Genomic DNA, 19,915 nt, shown 5'->3' on the forward strand with positions numbered 1-19,915 from the left:
AACATGCTGGTGATACCAACCTACGAGTGCGGATAGCCTATGCTGTTATGTGGCAGAGTAGACTTGGGGGGCCCTTGGCCTGTGTTGACGTTGAGCAAGCAACGGACAGGGCCCGTGTATTATGTTTCTCGGTCTCTGAGTCTACGGCAGGGATCTCGTTCTGCTTTGCTTTGTCCGTTCCGGGGAGTCTCCATCCCGTTGTGACCCCCGTCGTCGTCACCTCCGGGGGCCGGGACGAGACGAAGATAACGAGCGAGCGATTGAGCTCGAGGATCAAGGGCAGCTCGATGAGATGCCCTTTTGGTGGAGTACCTCGACTTTGATCATGTATTTTAGCGTCGAAGATTGAATAAGCACCTCATTCTTCGTTCAGACCACCCGCTTTGCTGCGCACTAGGCACCATCTGACTTTGATGCAGAAATGCCGCTGTAGGGAGAGCCCGAGATGCAACCCCCGGAGGAAGCCAAGGAATCCCCCGGTGAAGTAACTCCATGTACCAGGGTCAACAGCCACAGGGCGGTCGTGTTGCCCACTCCAGCCGTAAAAAGCATACCAAACATCATGGGCATCGATCGGATACAACAGGTCGAGACAATTGAAGTTGATATTCCTTGGAATGGTAGGCAAATAACGGGTGGCCAGCTCGTCGGCGCTAGGTAATAAGCGTTGCATCTTTCCAGGATATTGAGATTTATGTTTGAGGCTTTGAGACGTGATGGATCTCGTGTAGCAGCTAAATACTACCTCCGTAACTAGCTACAGTACTGTAGCTACCTATGTACATACAACAGGACAATTGTAGTGGTTTGATCAAGATGCGCTGTGTCAAACCAATTTCAGCAAGACTATCATCCACCGGAGGACCCTCATCTTGACCTTAGATCCGATGTACTAATGCTAAGTCAGTGTCTATGATATCAGATTCAGGCCATTGAACCAACTATTGTATGCAAGTCATGTTAATAATGGCTGCCCTCCACTCAAAATAGCAGGTCTAATCTCTCTTGCTGCTCAGCGCTTGAGACGTGCCCCAGCCCCGACCCAATCAATTCCAGGTTTTTCAGGTACTCGCCATTTCTAGGCGCAGCGCCGCAGCGGGCCATCTGCAGTCTTGCTTGCACTGGACTGCCAGGGATAAGACATGTTCAGTGGGCTTCCCGGCTTTACAGGAGCCCTGAGGCCCGCAACGGCGCTAGATGCTCAGTGGCTCCGTCCGCTAATAAGAGACAAATGCAGGACCTGGGTGCCCTGGCTTCCCGTGGAGTCGCCGTCTTGATGTGCATCCCTGCAGAGACGATCCGTCCTCACCTAAATCTCACTTGTAATCTCCAGGTTGCAGGTAATGAAAAGCGTACGATTCGAGGGGCTCAGGGCGACCTTATTGATTTTTAATTTTTTTCTTTCTCGTTTCTTCTCCTGTTGTGATTACCCAGACTTTGCTTTCGTCGCGCAGCTCAATTCGACATACAGGGCCAACTACTACCTAAATTGCTTTGCTGTCAGGGCATCCAGGAGCAAACGGAACAGGGCGAAAGAAGACGCTGCAAAGACAACGCCAAACTTCTTTTCGACGTCAATTATACTTCCAACTAAATAGTCTCTCCCTTTCCCACTGCACAAATCATTCGTTCGTTCTATAGGCCTAGGCGGCCCAGGTTCTCCATTTTCCATCTCCCCACTATCACTGGCACCAACACTGAGGTGCACTGTCGCTAAAAGGCAAGGTACCTGCCACCTACAGTAGGTAGGTACTTACGCATCCGCGGCCGCAGCTGCCAGCCGAGTTTTGTTTTCGACAGTCGCTCCCGCGACCTGGGCCTAATCAACCTCAAACTCTCAGCTCAGCCCAGAAGTTTCGTCTCTCATATTCCTTATCCAAGCCCAAGCCCTTTCTCCGTCTTTCTTTTAAACCCCCTTTGGAAGTCAGAAGAGACACAGGCCACTGATTGACGCCGAGGTTCTTCGGGGAGAGAAGGCATCGATTTGCTTGCTGTCGGTCTGCCTGTTTGTTTGCTTCGCATTGTTTTGTTTGTTCGGCCAGAATCAGGTTTCGCCTAGCTTCTTTCCGACTTCGCATCGTTCTCCCGGGGCTACTCTTCCTTTCTCTCAAAGTCGGGGGACCTTTGGAGCGCTTGGGTGTGTGGGTTACAACGGCTTCTCGAGCCTTCAGGTTTGTCGCCTCCATTGAGATCTCTCAGGTCCATGGCTTGAACGACGATGAGTATCACCTCCGTTTCCAGCACCGCCATCCTCCGCCTCTAGAATGCTAGTCGCTGCAATTCTCTCTCTCGCTTGAGTAGAGCGTCGGCTTCCCTCGCAATGGAAGCTACTATGCAGACCGTTCCAAGTGTAAGTTTGTTGCTAGCTTTGTCCTCCCCGCAAAACCAATCCACAATCACATCGAATCAACCAAGGATCATCACCACCACACCAGCCATCACATGGCGCTGTTATAGACTTTAACCTATCCCACCCCAATTCTGCCCTATCCTACACTTCTCTTGGATCGCCTCAAACCCTCTTTCTAAAGTGGCTTACCCACCATCTTTCCTGCTGCAGCAGTAATTGACCGTGTTTATCTATTCAGCTTGTTGGAACTGGCACTGCCATCGCTGCAGCGGCCAGTGGTTTGGTTTTCGGCCAGCCCACCACTGAACTCAACTCTTTCTCTCACTCGACTCGACGTCCTTCTCATTCCAGACGAGTCTCGATAGACCGCGAGCCAAGCAAGCAATCGCAATCGCCTGGCAACTTTGCTTCCCCACGGCCCGCTACGAGCAACACCGTTGCCTCTGCTCTCGGCGCCTCGCACTATCACACACTCCCGCGCCCAACTACTGCCTCGAGACCTCCCCTCTCCCGTTACCAGCGACCGCCTATGCCACAGACACAGTCGACTCCCCCTCCTCTGGCCATCAGTAGGAACTCTTCGTTTGTGAGGCAGACCGACTCTCCGGCCATTATCCCCGAGTCTAGAGACTCAATCTCTTCCAATGGATCTTGGATAAGGCGTCTCTCCATTCGCCCACTGTCTCGTCACGAAAGCACAAGGTCCAGTATAGGTCCTGACGCGCCTTCCATCTTTTCCCACGGTTCAGCTGCACCTATCTTGCGCAATCCTACAACAGCAACACTCCCCCCAAACAAGCTCGTCAAGCGATCTACCTCAACCCGCATCGATCCAGATCCTTTACCGCGGCGGCGTGCGAAATCTCACTTACAGATCCTACCTGTTCTTCGCAGACCTGCTACGAGCCATCAGAGGTCTGCAACACTACAACAATTTCGACCCGATTCTGCGTTGAATACACCAACTGATTCGAACAATTTCTCGTTTGACGACCCATCACGACCCCACGAGTTCCTCGCCCCATCCCCGCTTGAGCCCCCCTCCAGATCGACATCTGCGAGGAGCGGATGGAAGTCGTACTTTCACTCTAAAAGATTAAGTATAAGCGGACGCACAGTGTCGGGTAGGTTTGGTGAGTTAAGTCCACGTGCAGCTCGAGCAATCTCTTCAAAGCGCATCTGCATTGAGAACGACGAGCGCAACAGAGTTCACCTGGTGAAACCAAGAATGGTTTCAGCGGCATCTGCCCCTCGAGGTCTATTGCCAGCTGCACAAATTCAACCAGACACTTGCACCCATCAATCTCCTGCGGAAGAAAAAACTCCATCTCCTGAGGGAACTCCTTCTAGGACGCCCCGCAAGTCGACCTCAATGCCATTTGCATCTGCAGGAAACTGGGCGGTAAGGACGACAGGGAGCATTCGGCGCTCTAAGCGTGGTGCTGAATCCGGGATCGGGAATAAGCGACATGTGTCGGAACCGCTGACTGGCGCGCAATTTGGCGCTGAACCTCGAACCAATCCGCCGCTGGAATCAACACTCCGCGCACCATCACCATTATCGGCCCGGCAGGGGTCGTTCCTGGGTTCAGCTGCTACTGTGCAGTTGAAAGGTCGTAAAAGGAATTCATCGTCACCAATCCCCACGGTCCCAAGACTTGCAAACTTCAATGTGGATTCGTCCCGGTTAGGGTCTTCTGCTGGGGTTTCCACTCACCAGGTTCGGCCTAACCAACCCTCCGGAAGTTCTACCAGCTCCACTGCGATGTCACAACTTAGGGCACCGCAGCACGACAGGACCTCCACCATGGAGAGCTCTGAAGGTGACACTCGGGATTGCACATCGGGGGACGACGATGACACGGATTTCAAGAGTGATACCATGTTTGACTCGCTGCGCACTGTTGGCTCCGGTCGTGCCCGTGCTGTTGAGACCCCATTGGAGTCCATGTATGACGAGTCACCACCAAGCACCGCCGGCAATGGTACAAAGACGAAGCGTCTCTCAATTCACGAGATCCTCGGCCGGACATGGGATGAAGATGACAAGATCATGGAGGAGGACGAGAATGCATCCACACCTGTCCGCACAGTCAAGCGATCTGAAGCATCACCACGCTTTAGGCTTGAGTCAAGATTTAACCCATCGCCCTACGATGTCTTGACCAATACGACCAAGGAGTACAGCAGGCTGTCCTTGGACGACGAATTTGACGATGATTGGGCTAGGGATGATGAGTTTCCCTGTAACCCCTTATCACCTCCCTCTAAAGGGAGCTCACTGAATTCCAGAGGAATCAACCCTAATGTTCGCCTCGCCCTCGCCAATATTAGTGGTAATGGCCTTCCTGATACGAACGGTCACGATGCTACTAACGACCGCCCACTTAGCACTCTCTTCGACTGGAGCGAGCCCCCGACACACGACAAATTTGATACTGGACGGAGTTTGCGACCCAAGACTGCTTATGCTAAGGAGATGGACTCTAGAGGTGGTCGCTCCGCCATACGCAAAGGTCCAACCCCAACTCATGTTCGAAGCCAGAGCGTCCCCGTGGTTCATGATGCCCCCGGAGATCCCAAGACTACTGGATCCAAGTATGGCACATGGGGCATGGGCACCAAGACAGTCAGCGAGGACTGGGATGACGATTTCGAATTTGGTGCTGGTCCCGTCGGTAGTAACGACAAGAGTGACAAAATCTTTGCAGTACCAGAATCGATTCGTGCGACACAGCCAAGTGTCAAGGCACATTCCGGCCATATTCGAGAATTCTCGCTTCTTGTCAATGATTTAAAACGTCTGTGCCGTCATGGGCGAGATATGGATATGCTTGAAGGATCTCAGAGGCATCTCTGGAAGGAGGCTGACGGTATTATTGCTCTGGCATCCCCCGATGAAGAGTCGTTGGACGAGAACGATGATCAAAAGTCAACTTCATCTATCAACTTCGATGCATTCGATATTGACGAAACGTTCGGAGACGAGGGCTTTGATGCCCATTCTATGAATCGCCTCGATGCCGCCTTTGATGGTCACGAGCCCGCTATGTCCAAAACCACTGTTGTTCGAGAACGTCACTCTCCCCGGCGAAGATCTGTCTTCTCTCCAGAAGATGATATCTTCGGCAATTGGCCTTTGAATGACAACCCCCCTTCCAACAGACCCAGTCGCCCTCGAACACCTGAGAACAAGTACAACAAGGCTCATGACGTATCGGGGGTCGTCCGTTCTGTCATTGGGGCTATGCAACATCGTGCTCCCGAGCAAGCACCTGACAACGGCAAAGTCCACTTCGACACAAATAGCCTCAAGGCTCTGGTCAAGAGAGCCGGCGATTTACGAGATACACTGTCCGACATTGTTCGACAGGCCGACCAGATTACGCACAGTCCAATGAGAACACCCAGGCATGAGCGCCAGCATGACTCGAGCCCTGCCTTTACACGGGTCTTTGACGACCCCGGTTCGAGCCCTCCTAGAAGAGTGGCACGAAGCCGCGGAAACAATTCACTCAGGGAAGCCGCATCATCCGATAACTCACCATCTTCTGGCCTACCACAACGGATGCAGATGATGACTGTCAGCTGATGAGTCTGCGTCCTGGTGCTCTGTTTACCTGAGCGTGTATAAAAAAATAATTACATGAGAATTTATTTGCATAGCGGTGGCCTTTGATACTCGGGTTTATTCGCATACGTTCAAGGCTGGGAACTCGTTTCATGGACGATCTGTCTCACGCCCCGACATGAGCTCTTCCGACCGACTTGATTCATCTGGATTCTTCTCGCCTATACATATGCTTTCAAGACGAAAATTTGTCCGTGTCCTCGCTTCTCGTGAGCCACATTGCCCACTGAAGCTAGATCCTAGGCCGGATGGACTCTTGTACGAGGCAGAGCGCACTCGCCATACCATGAGCACAGCTCTTAATGACTTTCTATAAGTAATACGGTAGACGGAACACGAAACGTTGCGGCGCCTATGCCGGTACTCGTTCGCGCGAGTATAGTTTATGAAGTGTCGGGTTTTTTTTTTAACGAATTTTCTTGCGTTGTCCCTTTGTGTTTATGAGGAAACGTAATGTTTCGTTTGTTATTCATTTTCTTCTTTCTTTCTGCTGTTCTATTCTTGCGGCCTCGAGGCACGCTGTAATGCTTTGATGATTACTCAAACGAAAAGGAAAAATAAGCAGAGGTGGTTGCGAAACAACCTTTTACTCGAGAGAATTTACGTCCCTTCGCTCGAGACAACAGACAGAACAGCTGCTGCCTACAGAAGCTGCCTTTGAAAGAAGGAAATACCAAGCTGGACATACACGGATCAACAGCCATGAGGAAGACAAAAAGAAGAGAATCACGAAGGGGACGCTGGCCATGGGACTGTTTGGGATACATACAGGTTCGGACAAGAAAAGAGCATACGGAGAAAAGGAGAGATGATTGAGTAAAGGCTACGTGTAGCTGCTTTATTATTTTATTTTGACGGTTTGGGAGATGTTGCATCGAGGACGGCGTATAGTTTTCCAGCTCCAGCCTGTTGTTATGATGCATTCACGCATGGATAGAGAGGTTATAACGGACATGATGATTTACTGCCTATATTATGGTAGTCTCAATTTTGGCGAGCCTTGGTCTATGTGATGTCTTGTGTGTGTCAAAGTACCGTAGTGGGTGGCTCAGAAGAACCGTGTTGCAGAATCATGCCACAGGTGATAATGCAAGTCGTCGCGAGGGCATGTTCCTTTAGATCAGCCTAAACACATATTTCTTGTTTTGAGGACATAATAGAGTCTTCCGGTAGTTGTGACATACGAAAGAGTTACAAAGTTGAGGCATATTAAGCACGAGGTTGAGGAGGCCAGTAAATATATCGAGTCATTTATTGGTATATTGATCGATTTATCATTCGAGTTCGAATGCTTCAGCTACTTTTCTGAGGCTCAGGTTGACTGCGCCGTGTTGTTTGCTATTCATACAGCAGGCGTGGACAAATGCACGCAATGAGACAAAGAAAACCTACCCGCGATGTAGAGACCTATCGCGTCCAACGCCAAACGGTTAAACCCAAATGCTAAGGCCAAGACCCAATCAAGTCAAGCACGCTCCTATTTCCTCCAACTGGCTGTTCCTGCGGTTCAAACAGTAACACCATCCGCTATGAAAGCAAGGTATAAAGCAATTTTTTATGCTATAGTTTCGCAAAATCATGTCCGAGAAATCTGATGATCGTAACGTCATGTCACAAAAGCCGACCCCAACCTAGCGGGGGTTGTCGTTGTTGCTCTTTTCCATGCAGGGTTCCGCTACCACAGCTGCACGAATGACAGTCCCTTTCTAAGAGACTTGTCAATCCATGAACCGTCATCCCTGGCTCCAGGAGCAGGAGACTGTGCGCGAACCCACAATCCCTGTGCACTGAAGTCGCGGGGAGTCTCGCTGGCGCCCGGGAGAAAGGCGGATGAGGACGAGCCAGGGTAGAGGGGCATCGGGGGGCGGGCCTTTTGAAGGCGACCACGCTGAGAAGTGCCAGATGCAATATGCTGCTTGTCGAATTCGCTCAGTGTGGGCGTCAATTCGAGGAAACGAGCATTTGAGGGCTTCCAAAGCTCATCTGAAGCGATGACAGGCTCACCAAAGTCAGCGCCAGGCTTGGACCAGAGCTGATAGTTGTCAGAGTCGGGTGCGCAAGGATCCTCGGTGTCCAGCTCTAGGGCCTTTCCAGATCCAAGTCTAATGGCCTCGTCCAAGGCAGCGAGCCACTCGGCGGGTGTAGCGGCGGGCCGGGACATCTCTGACTTGATGGAGGAAGCCCTGGTGAGTGCGGGCACGTCAGAAACGACGGACTCGCTATCAGTGAAAGACACAACCGAGGCAGTTCTCGGTCGGACTGTGGAGACAGCAAGCCAATTGATCTCGGTAACATCCTGGCTAGATGAACGCACAGACCAGAGGCTATCTGTGTCGAGCTTCGGCAGAGACTGCTGTGAGATGCGCTGCTTGGGTCGGGTCTCGAGCGCTGCGGGGCTCTCGGACGTTGTACGGAAGTTGTTTCGGCGGTGATTCAGGCTGAATAGGCCCTCCAAAACCAACGAATCAATCTCCCGCTGCGACTGAACGGCGGCGGCATTGGCCTTGGAATCCCAGAGAGGGGCCATGTTCCAAAGGTGGGTATATCCAAAATCGGGGAAGGCCTCTAGAGCTCTTCGTGGTGAGCGTTCCATGCCCTGAGCAGCGGGCGCCAAGTTCGTTGTGCGGTAGTCGGTGCGCCGGTGGCTGAGGCTAAACAGGCCGGTCGGCTCTTCATCATCAACGGAAGTAGTAGCGGGAAGAGGCTCCCACAAGCCAAAATTGACCGCCGAGGCCTCGCTAGGTGTCGAAGGTTCGGAGCCGGTGACCGAAGGTGCGGAGCTTGATCCGCTCCAGAGACCATCCTCGGAAACGACCTCGGAAATAACGGGCATGGCAGGAGTCCACAAGGATGTGCTATCTACAGGCAGAGGCTCGGCCTCTCTAGGCTTTACTCGGGTAGCATCGTCCTCGACGATGAGATAGGTTGCCCAAGTTTCAGCATCAGGCTGGGGAAGACCGTATGAGATCTTGGTGTTGACTGGCGATTGAGTCCACATGCCTGGCAGCGGTTGTGTGGTTCCCCAAAGTCCGAAGTTGTTGACAGGTGCCTTCTTGACAGGTGCGGTCCAGAGCGTATTGCTTTTGATGGAAGGCATACCGGCCTTTGCAGGGAAGAGGCGTGCAGCCTCACCAGTGGGAATATAAGAGTTCCAGGTAGAGTCGTCGGGTTGAGGAAGTCCTTTGTTGGGACGTGAGACAGGGATGCTAGGAGTCCACAGAGCCATGGAAATGTTCGGATAGTTTGTAATTGTTTGCTGAAGAGAAGACTGAGTGGGAATTGATGGAGGATACAACAAGTTAATAACCAAGATTTGTCGCCGGCGTGTCGGGGATTCGGATTTGTAAATGACGAGCGGACTTAGCGGCTGCGGAGTCGGAGAGTCACAATCAAGCTCAAGGTCGGCTGGCTTAGAAATGGAATCCTCTAAGAAACGGAACAGAAGCGTTGCCTGCTGTTGCTGGTGAGGATGCCCTGCGCCTGGGGCGCCACGGGACTTAGACTCCCTGTCAGTGCAGGGGTCTAAGATGGATTTGGACGTCGCATGAGTGCCATTGCCGTCGGTGATTGGTGCGCCAGCCCAATCTTGCTCATTTCGACCCACGTCCATCAATAAGCAGCGAGCCATCAGCGGCACAGGCATGCTTATTGATGCAACTCGACCCCCAAATTGCGGCTGCTGGCGGACCCTGATTCGATTTTTCTCAGAGGCGTGCTCCCGGAGATCCATATCCGTCATCGTCATCGCCATGGTGGTTGTTGAGGTGGGGGGAGCACCAACTTCTGTACCGGCTTTTGCGCTGTAATCTCCAGCCTGTGGGCTTTCGCTCTCGCTGTCGGCGTCTCCATCTTCGTCATACTTTACCTGGGTCTGTGTACGGAGACTTGTCCGATCATTGGTTTTGTCATCTCTGCCGCTGTCGTGCATCTGCATCTGCACACCCTTGGCATAAGCAGCCTCGGAAGTCTCGCAATGTTTCAAAAGCTCCGAATCTGTGCCTCGTCTACAGAGAAAAAATAATCAGCCTCATTCCTCACAATCAATACCCAGCCCAGCCCAGGTCATTGTGGCCGATTTTTACTTACTCATCAATTGACCGAGGCTTTAGTTCGTCCTCGTGAGAAGTTGATATTTTTTCAGGCGGGGCTCCGTGGAAATACGTGTCCGTTGGCTGGGGTACAGGCTGGGCCAGTTCAAAACAGTCCTCGTCGTCGCTATCGTACGTTTCGCTCGAATCGTAGTACTCCCCGTCATCCTGCTCGTAGTCTTCCATGTCAAACACCGAGCCGCTATGCTGCATCTGCGTCTGCATACCCCCATCCACCACAGGTTGATGATAAGTCATGCCAGGCATGAACATCGGTGTTATTGTCGCACAGTCTGATCGATCACCCCATGGGAATTGAAAGATCCCAAGTGTCCCGCGCCTATCAGGAAGTGGTTTTGGACTCTCCAGGATATCTGGCAGCATAGTGACACGTTTGATGCGACGCGGGGGGTTGCGGGGAGGTTTTGACTGCTGGACCTTAACTCCCACCACTTGGGCTACAGCTTGAGATACTGGCTGCCAAAGTCCCTCACTGGATACCTCAGTCTTTGATTCAGGTTTCTCCCAAAGTCTTGAGCTCTCAATCATGAGAGATCTCATGTCCTTCCTCACCGGTCCTCGAATCGACCTCCCTGGGATTTCCACTGGCGCGATTTCCCCCAGTGGCCTGGGAGCAGGGGTCCAGAGTGACGGTGCAGTGCTAGTGTTGGTAGCCGCTTGCACGGAAGCTATGGGGCGCCACAGCACCATGGCCGTCTTGGCAGGACTGATCTGGGCATGGCCAATAAAATCCTCGTGATCTTCGGCGTATTCGCTCTCTTCATCAGTATCAGGAGGGGTAGGAGTTGCTAATGAGTTCGTAAACCTGGGGTATGTCGAGCTAGCCGCCAATTTTGTCCTCGACTTCAAGTCGGCCTGAGGGAAAAGCGCAAGAATGTCGTAGTCTGCATCCAGCTGACCTCGCTGCTGGGCAAGCTTTGACAGGCGTGCACTTCCATACCCATATCGTGAATCTCGGCTAGGAGATGTGCCCACAGTTGATAGCGAATCACGAACGTGCATGGTATGGCGAATGGTTTGCCATTGGTGTTCCTGTTCGTTCAGCTCCAGTTCCAGATTTGTCAACAGTGCCAGTCTATCGTTTTCCGCTATCTGATAAGATGAGCCTGGAGAACCAAAATCTTATCCACTGTTAGCCATTGCGCAATAGCAAATTCAGGTGAACTTACGGGTCCTGTCTGGCAAAATTCCCACATCTTCTTCAGAAAGGTCGGAATCCACGGGCGATGGCTCCGCGTAGAAACCGTCGATCCGGCGGAAAACCAGCGGTGCTGGCGGAAGACTCCGACGAGGCTTTGTCGTGTATCCCCTGTCTGAGAACGTTGCTGGACGGGTTTCCCCCACTTGTGATGGCCAGAAATGTTGTTTTGCGGTGAGGTGAGAGTCCTCGGCTCGTCGCAATTCCGATTCAGAGCCGACATTAGCTTCGGCAGATAGCTTGCGCACAGTCAAGGGTAAGGGCTCCCGAGAACTCTCGTCGCTCGATGCTGATAGAGCCTCCGCAACTCGGAGTCCGCTCTGTTGTTGATGTTTTGCCGTAACGGTCACCGTCAGGGCCCTCTGCACGTGTACCTGCATCGCAGGCGACCTGATATCCGCGTCAAGAACAAAATCCTCATCTCTCACCGTGGAAGGCGTGAGTGCGCTCAGGTCTTCAACTGGCAGAATAGGCGAGGATCGTCGACCGTATCCCTTTCCATGCGGGTCACGCCAAGATGAGCTTGTCGCAGATACTGGCTCATTATCAAGTTGAGCAGTCGTAGGCCGAGGATTCTTGGGAAATTGAATCGACGTCTCACCTAAAATAGGGCTTGCTGGCGTCTTGGTGGGAGCGGTCAGGGTATTTGACTTGTCGATCTGTGGCTTGGCTTCGTTGCGGTTCGGCTTGAACTCGACATCAACTGGTAATATCGGTAGCTCAACCATAGACCGTGATCGTCGCCTCGTGATGCGGTCGCTTTCAGTTGGTGTTGGGATGTTGGCGTGTAGAACATTGGCAAATTCATTTAAACGAGATAAATCGTAATTGATTTCTGCTGGTGTGTCGTGCAGCTGTTTGAATCTCACAGAACCACACGACAATGATCGCTTGTGATGCTGGAGGTTTGGAGACCCCTCTGCTGGGAAGAGGGCACGATCGATGTTCGACTTTCTTGGTATCGGGCGAGGACGATGAACCACCGACAGTGTTTTTGCAGAGTCTTCTCTCTTGGCCAGAATTTCGTTCGCGTTGCTTCTGGGAATAACGGCCAAAGGTGCTGATTTCGGGGGCTGGTTTCGCATTGGCTGGTAAGGGCGCGGTACTCTTGCGTCTACAGGCAAAGAGAAGTTCACGATGGCTTCCCCTCCAGCTTTGGTGGGAGTGCGTGCTTGCAACGTGGTGGGAGCCGTCCGAGGAAAGATTGAAAGAGCTGGCGATGGCAATTGTCGAGGAGACTGTCGAGGGGATCGTCGTCGGACTTCATCTGTCCCCGGTGACAAGAAAGCTGAAGTAGTGGCGAAGGCTGTATTCTCTGAAGACAAAGAGCTGTGTTGAGACTCGGCTAATTTGACGGTGTCGGCCCAGTTCTCTTGACTGGAAGCTGAGGTCCTAGAATCAGAGCTGGATCCGGAACTAGATGTGCTCAAATTTGCCTGGTGCAAGGTCTGTCGAGAGCTCTCGGGTTTCGTCGAGCCTGGTAAAGCCTGAGTTCTTGGTAGAGGGAAAAGTTGGCCTAGCACGGGAACACCACCCATTCCAATGTTGGCTTGTCCAGCAGCTGGCATCGTGATCAAAGGTAGCTCTCGTTTGGGTTCTGCAGTAACTGGCCAAGGTTTCGATATTCCCGTGAAATCAGCTGCAGATGTTCTCGCTATCTCGTCATAACTCCTCGAGCGACGGATATCCCCACTGGTCATCTGTCGTGTGTTGAAGTCTCGCGAGGCATCGAAATCGTTGACGTCCGCTGGTTGTATGTGCTTTAAGTTGTCGGAAAATAGTCGACCTTGGAACAATGTGAGTATGCCTGCCTAGTCAGCTTAATTCATGAACGAATACTTGAGAGCAAACCTACCGATTAGTATCAACAGGCCTACCGAAGGAACAGTTGTTCGAACAACAATGGACATGGGCTGAATGCTCAGCATCAAAGGAGCACTAGTCTAATAATAGTCAGTTATGATTGTACTCATCTATCGGTCGTCTATACTTACTCCTGTCCATGTTATCAAACCCAGCACGACGAGAGCAGCCGCTCGGGACTGACGGGGACTGATGGTTCCTCTTTGGGTATCCGAATAGACTCCCCGAGAGATAACTCGGATTAAGAGGAAAGCCACGAAGGCAGTGTCGACAACAGACACAGTAATCCCAACCGGCAGAATTGATGTTTGAGTCAAACAGATAGTGTTCAGCTGTGGGCGCTGAATCCCTACGAAGACTCCTCCAAGAATAAGTCGTAAGACAATAAATCCTTGCATGACGCCTATCTCAGTGAGAGACGCAAGACTGTGGGTGCTGAAGATCCATAATAGACTCTGTTGTATGGACACTCGTGCGAACTGATCGAATGTCGATGCAAAGGTAACCATGATCTGACAGCCTGGCATAGAGTTGATATTAAGTAAGAAGGCGAAGAAATCGATTTGAGCCCACAGGGCTGAAGAAATAAGGAACGCGATGAGGGCCAGCCTCGGAGCATCTCGAGTGATTTTGGAAGCACGATTATTTAGAAGAAGAAAGGCACCGGCTATACCAGCATGGGCGACCAGACCACTGTTCTCTGGTTATTTGATCAGTTCGTATGGCGGTGGTAGGGGATGACTTACAAAGTAAAGGCCGCAACCAGGGCCTGACGTTGATTGTTCGTCATGAAAGCGACATTAGTATTAGAACGAGTGTAACGAAGAGTAGATGAGGCTAGGAAAGTAAAGTGAAAGGAAACGAATGAGATCTTGGATCAACCAAGACGCATACTACTGCACGTAGTTCAGCGGCATGTGCGATTAGAAGAGAATAATGGCGAAAAAGGGAAAGGAGAGGTGGAACGAAATGCGATGCAACGATGGGAAAGGAAAGTCACCAGAGCCGTCAACAGATGGGGACAATACTTTGAAGGCAGAGTTGCACTTGCAACACTAGGTATATCATGCTGGGTTTCAGCCGAAGGTCTTGGGTCAAACTGGCTTTGTTCGAGCTCACTCGCGTAGTCGCTTGTTTTGTGGCGCACAATCAGACATGATTGGATGGAATAGGGATATCATGGTGTTTCGTCAAGGCCCAATGTAGCATCTTCCGTTATGAAACTGGAGTCGTCGGAGATGGCGGCTGTTAGGGCAACACTGAGACAAGGCTCCAGACTGGACTCGGCGCTTGACACAAGCCGGTCCACTGTTGAACTATAACAGGCATATACGATAGCATACTGATGCCATCCATAGCATAGGTAGGTATGAATAAGGACGGAGCCTTGGTGGACTATAACCGCGAGATTTGAGTTAATCCATGGATCAGACTTATTCGGAAACGGCTTCCAAGTTGGGGACGACACCGGTTTGTTGAAACATGGCGAAGGAGTTTGTTTGACTGTGAGTGTGACCTCGACTTTGGCCGGGAGATGGACGCATCAATAAAACACTTCTTTAACTAATGTCATGGTAACAAAAGTAATAAAAGAGAAGAGAAATAACGCTCATCCTCTCGCGTTCAAATGGATTAACATGACATCCCATTACCGTTCGGACAGTGACCGAGACATGATATGGCGGGGCAAAGGGAGGCCTGCTGTTGGTTGACCGAGTCGCCGCCCAAGGCATGGCACAACTTGCAGGGTGACAGACACCCTGGACTATGGCGCATTCTTGTGTAGGAGGAAGAGGGAAGAGACGAGAATGAGGCTATTGCCGGTGATACCTTATAGTTGTAGTGTAGTAGTGATTATAGAAAGCGAAAGAGTTGAAGATGGAGAAATAAATGGGCATCAATACTTGTCTATATTCTCTTTCTCAGTGGAGTCTCACTCTTATTCAACCCGAACACTCCCGAATGACGACAAGGAAGAGAGAGGGGCGAAATGGGCCTTGGGCCTTTCTTTCCCGAACTGGACTAAAACACGGGCACTTGGATGCAGCCCGTTGCTACCCTACGAACTTCCCCGGATTTCTTGTAATAACCTTACCCAGCGGCTAACAACCTAAAGTCTGTGTGGTCAACTACGCGATATCAAGCGTCCAGCGTGTGGTAACCAGATGTCGGCTTGGGAAGATGGCTAAAAGTCTTCCAACTGTTGTATGTTTTTATTGTAAGAGTCATTATCACCAGATTGATTCAAGAACGGCCGTCAATGAGCACATTAAAGCACAACTGATCAGCAGTAATTGGTCACCAGTCAGTCCCAAGGTGTTGAATAAGTTTTAGTTTACAGAACAACGTTGAGTGCAAATTTACACAACAGTCAAATTGGACAACAATACAGGTAAATGCCGTGATGCCAGTCAATCATCACTAAATCTTCCAATCCTCTGGGGTCCAAGCGTTTTCATGCTGGGATACATGTCAGGTTAGCTAACAAGATTGATGTATAGGGTAGGCATAGCGCAATGAATAAATTCCAGACTGAACCTTGACTGTTCCTTGGCTGAATGTTAGGTCAAGTGTGTGACAAAAGCTGCATTATGATACCCAGAAAGAGACAAGCCAGCCCCTCTCCGTTGTCCTTCCTATACCGTCCACGGCCACGGCCGGTCCGGCCGGTCCCCCCGGTCGCCTGTAAAGAGTCACAACACAACCGGGCCGGTAGATCAGCCTTGGTCTGACATCGGCAACTTCAGCCTCAAACTCTACACACCGGTTAGTCATTCATCCCACAGCCGCCAAATATTACTCCATCTGTTCAGAATTCCCATGACACATCCTATCAAAACCTAGGCATAGCCAAGACTGATTCCAAATAAAAAGCTAGTCATCAGCTGTCAAACTGGGGACTTAACTTGTAAGACCCCCCATACGCGAATGCAGCTACCGGCGGCATGCGGCATGGAATTACTACATTCAGGTTCATGATCTGTGACTCGCCAATTGAATTCTACGCAATGGTCAGATGCCACTGTTAGCCGCACCACCGTAACCCCCGCTAGCCAGATATGGCTGGATATATTGAAAGTATACTGTCATGGCAGTGACATCGAAAGGCGCGCAGCTGCTCTACATTAGCTGGTATTTTTCTCACAAAGTACACATCAAATTGCTCGGACAAATGTACCGAACAATTAATTGACATTATGCCGTATCTCGGCTCCGATACGACGACTCACATCTGTTAGGTTGTGGGATCTAGAATGATGTATGAGTAACACGGTATCTAAGTATAAGAGGCAGAGAAACCACCACAATACAGGCATCACTACCAAATACAACCAAACTCATTACTATCTTCCGCAGCATCAACAACAACACCAGTCACAATGGGTCGATTCGATCTCGAATATCCCAAAGAGGCCATCAACACCGTCAAACGTGAAAACGATCGCGGTGTTTATGCCCTAAAGACAATCCACCACATCATCAACACTTGCCAGATCCTTCATGTCTCTTTCAACACACCCACCCAATCATTCCCCGTCATCCTCCCAATGATCGGCCAGATGGGCTCATATGACCGACCCAGCGCAGACATTGGTGACCCTCTGGACCTCTATCTTCACGGATATGTGTCAAGCCGCATCATGAACTTGGGCCGCAGCGCCAGTGACGAGAAGGGCATGCCCGTTTGTGTGGCTGCATCCCATGTTGATGGGCTGGTTTTGGCTTTGTCTACCTTCCACCATAGTTACAACTATCGCTCTACGGTGCTCTTCGGTCATGCGGTCCTCGTAGAGGACGACGAGGAGAGGATGTATGCCATGGAGCTCATCACCAATAGTGTGGTGCCGGATCGTTGGCGACACACCCGTCTCCCGCCGACCAAAGCTGAGCTCCAAAGCACTGGTATACTCAAGGTCAAGATCGCATCGGGAAGTGCCAAAATCAACACCGGTAGTCCCAGTGACGACAAAAAAGACATGGAGGACGAGTCGATCAAGGACCAAGTCTGGACAGGCGTCTTGCCTATTCACGCAACCATGGGTGAGCCAGTGCCTGGCCCTTATAATAGGGTTGGCGTGCCAGACCACATTGCTGAATTCTCCAAGGATTTCAATGAGGACAACCAGAAGTATGCGTTGAATGCCGCAAGGGACCCCAAAAAGTAGGCTGATATAGTGGTCAATGCAAATGTCTAGTATATGATACATCCAGCAACATGTTATACCTAAACAGGCATCTAAGTAGAAATATACACAATGATACGAAATATGTGCAATCAGAATATATCCAACATAGCGGTATGTCTACCACTGCTCCCAGATCATTCCAGGGAGCACAGATCGCATGATCTTCCAGTGTCCAGCAGCGCTGTCCTGATGCCACTTGGTAACCTTGCTTGTTTCGTTCTTGTTGAGGACATCCGTAGCCTCATCTTCAAGGAAGACCTGCTCCTTGATCTCATACTTGGGCAGTAGCAAAGCCTGACGAACTTGGCTTCGGAGAAAATCCTTTTGCTTGGGATTGCGGAAGGTGACCTCTCCGGGCGTCTTGCGGCAGAAGATGACCATGTTGGTGAAGTCGCTTCCCCACTTCTCAACGTTGGCCTCGTCTCGTGGACTCTCACGGAAGATACGGCAGGAGGGGAAAACCTTCTTGATGGTGCGGTAGATGAGCTGAGGTGTAGGCAGACCAAAGTCACCAGCATAGTTCTAAGGGTAAAGTTAGTGCATGGCTCAAGCTGATGTTCACTTTACTTACAATAGCAATGACTCCATCATCCTTCAGCAAGTCTCCCAATCCTTGGAGAAACTCGAGGGTGAAGAGGTCAACAGGCTCTGCACCGCCAGTGAACACATCGTGAACAATGTAGTCATAGGTCTTCGATTGCTTCACCAAGTCAGCCGTATAAGAGACAGCATCGGCAACAGCAGCAGGTTTGTTCTCCCGAAGATCAAAATATTTTTGAGCGAACTCATAAACTACTGGATCAATCTCAATCACGGTAGTGTCAATGCCATGAGAAACAAAGGCAGAAGGGGTAGTCCCAATACCAAGGCCACTGTGTAATGTTAGAGAGTTATGGTGAAGCACAAAAACGAGCACTTACATGACAAGGGCGCTAGCTTCGCTGTCAGGCAGGGGAGCCTCCCGCTCAACAAGGCGGACAGCTTCAAGCATGACGAAAACACCGTAAATCGGCTCGGACACTCTTCGACCATTGAGCTGAACCCACTGACCTCCAAGAAGACTATGATCACAGCGCATTACACGATAACCTCTCTCCAGGCTCTCGATGACTGACACATAGCCAGTCAACGACTCGCGGCGCTCCAACAGTGTCCAATTCTGGGCTGTCAAGGTGCTGTTAAGAGCATCGGTGGCCATGGGTGTCATAACGTGGGCGTTCAAGACCGCTGTGTGCAACAGCGCAGGAATAGCCAAGACGAGATACTTGGACGGTGCCATGATAGCATAGACAGCCCCCAAGACAAGTTCAATACCAACACGAGTAAAGACAAAGGTGCTTCCAATAACACCCTGGAGCTTCTCCATGGACTGGTTCTCAACCAGTCTAAACAGACCCCAAGAGACAATGCCAGGCGCCGCATCTGCAACGAATTTGGGCAGTGCGCTCAGGTCAGCATCCTCAAGAACATCGGCCACGGAGGCTGCCGAAACGATGGCCAGGGGGAACAAGGTGAAACCCTCGATGATGAGAGGACCCCACCAAGAGCCAAGACGGTCAGTGAAGGTCCCGAGAAGAAACTGGATAGCCGGGATATTAAGGGCGATGACTGGGAGAAGCTGAGAAGTCGACATAGGAAGAACCATGCGGAGCATCAGATTGCCGGCCCAACCAATGAAGCAAGCTGCCTTGAGCGCAGTTGTATGCGTGACAGCAGAAGGGATGGACCCAAAGATAGGGGACAGGTTGAGCTGCGACGCACTCGACGCGATACCCAACAAGCCAAGGAGCAAAAGAGTCTGCAAGTAAACAAGCGCTTGACCCATGAACCGCTTCGTAAAAGTATCTTCCTGGGCCTTAGTCGCAAGTTCCTTGAGTTCCCTTTCAAACCGTTCCGGCGTGAAGCCCTCAGGCGCGCCAGTCGCCTTGCCATCCTTTTTGGGGGCCATTATGAGATACGAGGGCAATTGATAGACAAGAATGTACAGGAAATGCAAATCAAGATATGATTAAAGAAGGGAAATAGACAAGAACGGTCTGACCCGGCGGTTCAAATGGCCTGCACTTGAAGCTCGTTGACAGTTGGTTGGTTGGTTGGTTGGTTACAGATGAAATCAAGCTCAAGTAAAATAAGGTTGACGTGGCGGGAAACCATTTTCTTTATTTGGATTCTTTGTGGCTGGTGCAGTGGCTCAATTGAAGTGTGGGGGCAACGTTTACTGGTATGGATGGATGCTTCAACAACAGGATAGCAACAATTCTTCTTATACACGTAATAAACTTCTGTCTTTTTAATTTACACTTCTATCTTATACACTTTAACTCAAGGCCTTGTCTACAATCTCACCTCATGGTGGTAACTATCCAAAACATTTAACATCTTGCATGCGCAATGCGGCATGAACCACTCAGATAGAGGCTGTGACTGCTACGTTTACCTTGCTAAGCATATTTTTATGGCTGTTATAGTCGCCGACATGAGATGAGATGAGACGAAACGATATAGCACCCTCTGAAGCCGAAGCATGAGATTCAACGTAACTCAACTGCTAGTGCTGCCATTTCTCGTATTATACGT

At 50.9% G+C, this 19,915-nt stretch overlaps 5 protein-coding genes across 6 annotated transcripts; 2 read left to right on the forward strand and 3 right to left on the reverse strand.

Moving 5' to 3' along the window:
* Positions 1-1,523: 1,523 nt before the first annotated feature.
* Positions 1,524-3,825, reverse strand: FVEG_15396 (hypothetical protein). The gene has a single exon (XM_018904520.1). The coding sequence runs from the start codon at positions 2,184-2,186 to the stop codon at positions 1,830-1,832; it is 357 nt and encodes a 118-aa protein (XP_018748349.1). The 5' UTR covers positions 2,187-3,825; the 3' UTR covers positions 1,524-1,829.
* On the forward strand, positions 1,646-7,107 carry FVEG_04078 (hypothetical protein). Its single transcript, XM_018891777.1, has 2 exons — positions 1,646-2,350; positions 2,589-7,107. Exons 1-2 carry the CDS (start codon positions 2,321-2,323, stop codon positions 5,940-5,942), a joined length of 3,384 nt encoding a protein of 1,127 aa, XP_018748348.1. The 5' UTR covers positions 1,646-2,320; the 3' UTR covers positions 5,943-7,107.
* A 99-nt stretch (positions 7,108-7,206) lies between these two features.
* Positions 7,207-15,035, reverse strand: FVEG_04077 (hypothetical protein). Its single transcript, XM_018891776.1, has 6 exons — positions 13,898-15,035; positions 13,283-13,844; positions 13,144-13,231; positions 11,260-13,095; positions 10,068-11,211; positions 7,207-9,985 (listed from the first exon to the last, which is right to left on the reverse strand). Exons 1-6 carry the CDS (start codon positions 13,939-13,941, stop codon positions 7,657-7,659), a joined length of 6,003 nt encoding a protein of 2,000 aa, XP_018748347.1. The 5' UTR covers positions 13,942-15,035; the 3' UTR covers positions 7,207-7,656.
* A 989-nt stretch (positions 15,036-16,024) lies between these two features.
* FVEG_04076 (hypothetical protein) lies at positions 16,025-17,679 on the forward strand. Of its 2 annotated transcripts, XM_018891775.1 has the most exons (2): positions 16,252-17,192; positions 17,258-17,637. In XM_018891775.1, the coding sequence occupies exons 1-2, from the start codon at positions 16,532-16,534 to the stop codon at positions 17,266-17,268; spliced, it is 672 nt and encodes a 223-aa protein (XP_018748346.1). In that variant the 5' UTR covers positions 16,252-16,531; the 3' UTR covers positions 17,269-17,637. The 2 variants fall into 2 exon arrangements, with proteins under 2 accessions (XP_018748345.1, XP_018748346.1); XM_018891774.1 differs by having other exon boundaries at positions 16,025-17,679.
* FVEG_04075 (hypothetical protein) lies at positions 17,262-19,447 on the reverse strand. The gene is made up of 3 exons (XM_018891773.1): positions 18,259-19,447; positions 17,910-18,210; positions 17,262-17,860 (listed from the first exon to the last, which is right to left on the reverse strand). The coding sequence occupies exons 1-3, from the start codon at positions 19,284-19,286 to the stop codon at positions 17,456-17,458; spliced, it is 1,734 nt and encodes a 577-aa protein (XP_018748344.1). The 5' UTR covers positions 19,287-19,447; the 3' UTR covers positions 17,262-17,455.
* Positions 19,448-19,915: the final 468 nt, after the last annotated feature.

The sequence above is a fragment of the Fusarium verticillioides genome, chromosome 2 (genome assembly GCF_000149555.1).
Source record: "Fusarium verticillioides 7600 chromosome 2, whole genome shotgun sequence".
NCBI lineage: Eukaryota > Fungi > Ascomycota > Sordariomycetes > Hypocreales > Nectriaceae > Fusarium > Fusarium verticillioides.